At 58.4% G+C, this 6,312-nt stretch overlaps 1 protein-coding gene across 1 annotated transcript; it reads right to left on the minus strand.

The window, feature by feature from the left end:
* Positions 1-303: 303 nt before the first annotated feature.
* Positions 304-5,970, minus strand: Cbx4 (chromobox 4). Its single transcript, XM_057775269.1, has 5 exons — positions 5,671-5,970; positions 5,493-5,536; positions 4,305-4,370; positions 2,216-2,282; positions 304-2,000 (listed from the first exon to the last, which is right to left on the minus strand). The coding sequence occupies exons 1-5, from the start codon at positions 5,737-5,739 to the stop codon at positions 594-596; spliced, it is 1,653 nt and encodes a 550-aa protein (XP_057631252.1). The 5' UTR covers positions 5,740-5,970; the 3' UTR covers positions 304-593.
* Between the last annotated feature and the right edge of the window lie 342 nt (positions 5,971-6,312).

Genomic DNA, 6,312 nt, shown 5'->3' on the forward strand with positions numbered 1-6,312 from the left:
GTATCAAAAAATATATACCAAGGTTACTGGTGTTGCAGTTCCTGGAGAGGAGGAAATGAAATCAAAATACTGGATGAAGGGAGAAGGCCAACTGAAAAGAGTTTGTCTGATATAGAATATAACATGATCTAGAGGAAACTCCATAAATCTAGGTTTTTATATTTCAATATATAAATACCTACAAATAAATATATATATATATATATATTTATATATATATCAGCCCGAAAGGGGGTGGGGGTTGGTCGGGCTTTCTGAGCTCAAACAATACATTTCAAGAATAACACCACGTACAAACCGGGGTAGAAGTCAGCACTTGACAAGTTAGCACGGTTAAAATATAATACTATAACTCTGAGACCACCTTGGGGCTGCAGGGTCAGTTCTGGAGGTCCACGGGGGAGGGCTGGGGGGGGGTCTCCTATAGGGAAGGGGAGGTGGCGGCAAGACCGCAGGCACCGAGTGGACAACTCGAGTAATCAGGATCCCAGGGAGTGAGCAGAGAGCCCTGGCCAGACGGCTGGGGCGTCTTCTCCTTGGGAGCCTCTACGAGATTGCAGGCGCTGAGTCCCAACGGGTGCGACTCCTTCCCACTACACAGTTACATACTCCTTGAAAGTGACCGTGAGGCAGTTCGCCGTGACGTCAGTGATAATTATATTCCCAAAGAAGGGCTTGAATTCGCTCAGGGGCTCCGCGGGCTCGTCCTGGGCCTCAACCGGAGGCTTCTCTGCTGCAGTGGCTGGCGCCACTACTGCCGCCACCGCTGGAGCCTCAGGCTTCACCTGAAGAGAGCTGGAGGGTTCCCCAGCATCGCTACGCATCTTGACACAGCGCAAGTCTATGGGCTCATCCAGGTCTGAGTCCAACAGGATGACCTCGGGCTGCGGCAGAGACGTTGCAGTGGGGGACACGTTGACGGGGTGTTCGGAGGCCGGGCTGCCACTCAGGCAGGTCGGCGTGCTGATGCTGCGGGCAGTCAACCGCTTCTTGCAGGGCTCACGCTCGCCATGGGTCTCAGAGAGGCAGCGCTTGCGCGCATGGGAGAGATTCAGGCCCACCGTGTGGTGGTGGTGATGGTGGTGGTGGTGGTGATGGTGGGTGGGTGGGTGTGAGCTCCTGGCTGGGTCCCAGGCCAGCAGGTCTGGCTTGGTAGTGAGCTGCAGCGGCTGCTCAGCAAAGGCCTCCTTGGTCGGGGAGAGCTTTCGGGACCCTAGGTCCTGGGGCTGAGGGTCCCCGGACACCAGAGCCTCCTCCTCCCTGCGTTTGCAGGGCACTTCTGTTTTTTTCTCATCAGCAACACCGGTGGCCTTTTTAAAAGTCCTGTCGGCCTGGGGATGGCGCTCCTCGGCAGCACGTTTCTTGTGGCTGGGGGAGCGCGCCTCGCCCTCGGCTGCCTCGCCCGACTTGATCTTCACCGCCTGCATTCCGTTCTCCATATACTTGCTCATCACGATCACGATGCGCCCGTTCTTGTTCTTGTTCTTGACGATTTTCATCTTGCCCCCAATGCCATTTCCGGTCACTGCCTCCTTAGGGGCTGGTGTCAAGCCGTTGGGTGGGCCCTTTTCCGAGCCCTTGCCTGGAGCTCCTGCCCCTCCCCCCAGGGGCTTCACTGCCCCGAGGTAGCCTTTGGCTGCAGCTCCGTGGGCCCACTTGTCAGGAGGGTGGCTCTTGGCGCCCAGGTCTGGGCAGGTGGGGCTGGGTGCCTCCTTGTGGCCACCCTGGTACTGCAGGTCGTACATTTTGGGGTCTGGCTGGTAGGGGTGGTGTTTTTTGCTGTTTAGCTGGTAGTAGTACTTGCCGCTCTTCCCTGGTGGCGGTGGTTTACCCGATCTTTCCTTGCTATGAGGCTGGTACTGGTGGTGCTTCTTACTGTTGAGCTCATACTGGTGCCCCTGGCCCTTGCCCTGTGTGCCCAATTCCAGCTTGGCACGGTTGTCAGCGGAGGAGTCTTGAAGCCCCGTCAGGACATTGGAGCGGCGGGCAAAGGTGGGAACCTAAGGGGGAGAAAAGAGGGGAAAGGTTGGCCCTATAGCATGCTGGGAACATCAGGAATGCTCCAGCACCCACAGGTGGAAATTGCATCATAAGGGGTGGGGCCAGGAGTTCTATAAGAAATTAAGTGTAATTGGGGTGCTCCCTCCAGGAACTTTAAGTAATTTGGGGAGCAAGGTTCAGGTAAGGGCTTGTGCTGGGATCCCAAAGTATTCACCTGTACCACCAGCGGTTTGGGCTTGGGCCCTCTCTTTCGATATCCCATCAGCTGCTCCTGCCGCTCCCTGGGGAGGGAACAGGGTCGCAAGGTTAGTATCCTGGCTTCCCTGAGGTCTATAGCACCCTGTTCCCCACACCTCCTTCCTTGTGCTACTGAAAGGAAGGAACCAGCTGGAGGCAGAAGGTGGCCAATGTTGCCAGGTGGGCACCTTCCTTGAAGTCCCACCCTTACTTCATCTGCCGAAGGGGTCCCATCCCCCCCCTCACATGTAAATCTTCTCCTTCCTTCCTCCCCCCCCCCCATCCCAAATGCTGCAACCCAGTCTTTGTGTCCAGAAGGTTGCTCCTTGGAGCTGACTCGCCAAGCCTGGGCAGAACTTTGGGTCCGGGGCATGCTCTTCAGACACATTGCTGGGTTTGGGAGTCCGAGGAATAGGAGATGTGCACTGACCTCCTGGTCCTTCCTGGTCAGAAGCGTGGATGCTAACGGTCTCATTAAGACTCAGATAAAGAGGGCCGCCAGTTGAAGGGAGGACTCCTTTTCTTAAAAGGCCAGGCATCAAAAGCGGAGGGACTGCGCCCTTGTTTACATAGCGGCAAATAAGCCAATTAGGGGCTGGGGATGACTTGGAGGCCAGGGTCGAGTCAGGTTCTCAGCCACCTGGTGATCCAAACGTGGCACAATCCCCCCTCCCATGAGCCAGTGGGTGGGGCAGTGGTGGCTAGCAGAAGGACCGCCTCCTTAGAAGAGCAAGATCCTTTCCACGCGGATTTCCAAATTATTACTACAGGTCAAGGGTAGGGGAGCACTGGTCACTATTACCAGGCTTCGCTTGATCTGGCCACCTAAGGAGTGATCGACTGTCCCAGGCACTATCCAGTCCTCCAGGATTCCACCACCCCTCCAAAGTTGTCAGAGTCGGGATCACAGACCCCACTCTTCAGCGACCGGAGTTGCCATCCCCACCCCCAAAGCCCCTGGGTCAACCCGGGGGAGTTCTGCCATGCCCTGGGGCTGAGTTGGGGTCTGATTCCGAAGTTGCACGGCATTGCAACAGCCTGGATTATAATTCTTCGGGGACCCATTATGCAACATGGCATCAGCCGCTGACATGGTTACAGGGTGGTGAAGTCCCAGGTGAAGTCGGGTCAGGTTCCCTGTCTTACGCCCCCTGTGTCCCGGGAAAGCAACTTTAGCTCTCAGGATCTAGAGTTTACAGTTTTAGCGGCAAATGCACCACAGGAAATACTTCAAAATAAAAGGATAGAAGGCTGCGGGGTGGCGCGGTTCTGAGGACTCTTTCCCCTCCTCCACGCCCTTCCCCCTCTACCCTCTCCGAAACAGAGAACCACAGCTACCAGTGGTGAATCCAGCTGCAGCAGCTGCAGCGTGGCATCTGTCTGCAGGAGGATGGGCACCCCACCCCCCCACCAGGCAGCGCTCACTCATGCCCTCGGGCCAACCTACCCCTGACCTGATTGGGCAACTTGCTCCACCAAATACAGCAAAGAGGGTTGTAAGAGCTCAGGCTCCAGGCAAGCATCAATTCCCCGAAACCCCCAGCTCCCTGGGGGTCGGGGGCGTAAGGCCCCGTCAACTTTTATTCGGCCGCCAAGAGGTTAAGTTCAGTTCCATGACGTCTGGGGCGGTTTCACAATGCCAGCTCCTTCAGAGCTGCCCCGGGAGGTGCCCGTGCCAAGCGGGCAGTGGCTGCAGGAAAGCAACACCTAAGCTCGGGGGTGGGGCTCTAAGGTTGCCATGGGAGGGGGCCACGGGGATTCAGGCACAGCTCGGAGTTTTCCAGGGCAGCCCCAGGGTCATCCACACACTCTTGCAGCAGTTTCTCCAAAACACAAGCCTACCTTCCTCGGCCCTACCCTGCCCCCACTCCCAAGCTGCAGCAACCGCCAAGGACACTGGTTAGAGAAGTCCAGGCCGCAGCCTTGCCCACCCGGGTTTGCTGGGGGTGGGGCTCCTGCATGCCCCCTCCCATCCCTTCCCCCTTTCCTATTACTGCGACTAGTCATCCACTTTACTATCCCCACCTATGGCCAGGGCAGCAGGCTGCTAAAGAAGGGATGCTCACCTGTTCTGGAAGGCGATCAGCAGCCGGGGATCCAAGATGTTCTCTTCTGGTTCCCACGTGTTATATCTTGCAAGTAAAAGAGGAGGGGGGAAACGGTGTAAAAAAAAAAAAAAGAGGGGGGCCGATTGGGGAATGACATAAGGCCCTATGTGGTTTCCTGGGCCAAAAGCTGTGATCTGGAGGGTAGACAGTAGGTTTCTGAAGGCCTAACTCGGTCCTTGGTGCCCCCCCCCATTAAAATAAACACACAACGGCAGGAAGAAAGCGGGTGAGGAAAATGAAACTAGCAGTTTATTTGGTAGTCATCAAGAATTCTAAGCATGTTACTGCGACACGTTCCAAGGCCACTGTCCTCACCAGAAACCCTTCGTGCAAATCAGTCCCAACGCAAAGTCGCAAGCAGTACCCTCCTATCCCCAGCCTGAGTCTCCACTAGGACTTCAACCGGTCTGCACTGAACCCCTAATCCGATAACCCACAGCCCAGCGGCCCCCCCACACCCCCTCGAGGCCCAGAAGACCGCTGTCACTGACAAGCAAACCCCAAATACTCAGCAGTGCAAAAATATGCCTCTCTCTCTGAGTGTGTGTGTGTGTGTGTGTGTGCCTGCGCCCGTCTCCATCCGGTGCCTTCGCATTTCAAATTAAAGAAAAAATTCCCCTCCGTAAGAGCTGCAGTGACAGTTCCCAACATGTTCTGCCTTTTTTCTTCCCTATCCTGCACCACTAGGAGGGAGGACGCACACAATTGCATTTTCGTCGCTTTTTAATTTTTTTTTTTTTTTTTTTTTTTTTTTTTTTTTTTTTTTTTTTTGGTTTTGCAATATGGAGCCGTTCGGTGGAGGGAAAGGGGAAAGGAGCCATTTTCTGCTGCACATCAGTCAGTGCCTGCGCCCTCCCTCCCTCCGCCGGCCTCCCGGGCTCGGCCCCGCGTCTCTCCAGCTCCTCCGGCTCCTTTTAGCGCATAAATTAGTGATGGCATTTCCCGGAGAGCGGAGCACAACACAGGGCGCCCGGCTCAGGCTCGGCGGCTCGGCTTCCCAGTGCCTGCCACCGACTTCCCCACCCCCTCCTCCCTCCACCCACCTCCACCCCGCCTCCCGTCCGCTCCCCCACCACCCCACCAGCTACACGGGTCCGCCGGCCTGGGGGCCCCGTGCCCTGGCAGTCGGCCCCAGCCGCCACTTACTTGGGGGACCAGCCTCTCCATTTCACCAGATACTCCACTCTACCCTGTGGGGGGAAGAGACAGCACTCCATCAGCTTCCGCGGGATCCCCGGCTCCGGCCCGCAGCCTCCCCACCCCCTCCGCGCCTCTCGCTCGCTGCTCCCGCGCCTCGGCGCCGCCACCCGCGCGCCACCCCTACCTTGCGGATCCGCTTCTTCTCGATGCTCTCCACCGCGAAGACGTGCTCGCCAACAGCTGGCAGCTCCATGGCCGAGCCCGAGCGCGCCGGAACGCGAGCGGCCGGTGCGGCTGCAGACACAGCTGGCTCCCGCAGGCGCCCCGATGTGGTCCTGCGCAGGGACCTCGCCACACGCTCTGCCCCCGCCGCCTCTACTCGCCCCTCAGCAGCCTGGCTGCCACCGCTGCCCGCACCAGCCGGCTCTTTGCTCGCACTAGCACAGACAACTGAGCCCGGGCCGCCGCTGCACGAGAACTCATGCAAATCCCGGACGTCAGCGGGCGGGGCCTCGCAGGGCCCAGCTCGGCGTCAGGGGGCGGGCCGCGCCTCGGATTGGAGCAGCCCGGCCTACCGGAGGCCCCCGGCCTGGGCGGCAGGGGGAGGAGGAGGGCGCGGGAGGAGGCAGGGGAGGAGGAGGGCGCGGGGAGGTGCAGGGGAGGGATCTGCGAGCTGGGAAAGTGAGCTGGGGCCGCGGAGGAGAGGTGTGTCTGCCTAGGCGCCCAGGGTGGGCACTTCGGCTGGACCTACCTTGATCCGCAGCTAGACACTTGGACCTCTCCCCTGCCCACCATCGGCCGCTGGTTCTCGGTGTACGCGGCCCGG

The sequence above is a fragment of the Chionomys nivalis genome, chromosome 7 (assembly GCF_950005125.1).
Source record: "Chionomys nivalis chromosome 7, mChiNiv1.1, whole genome shotgun sequence".
Taxonomy (NCBI): domain Eukaryota; kingdom Metazoa; phylum Chordata; class Mammalia; order Rodentia; family Cricetidae; genus Chionomys; species Chionomys nivalis.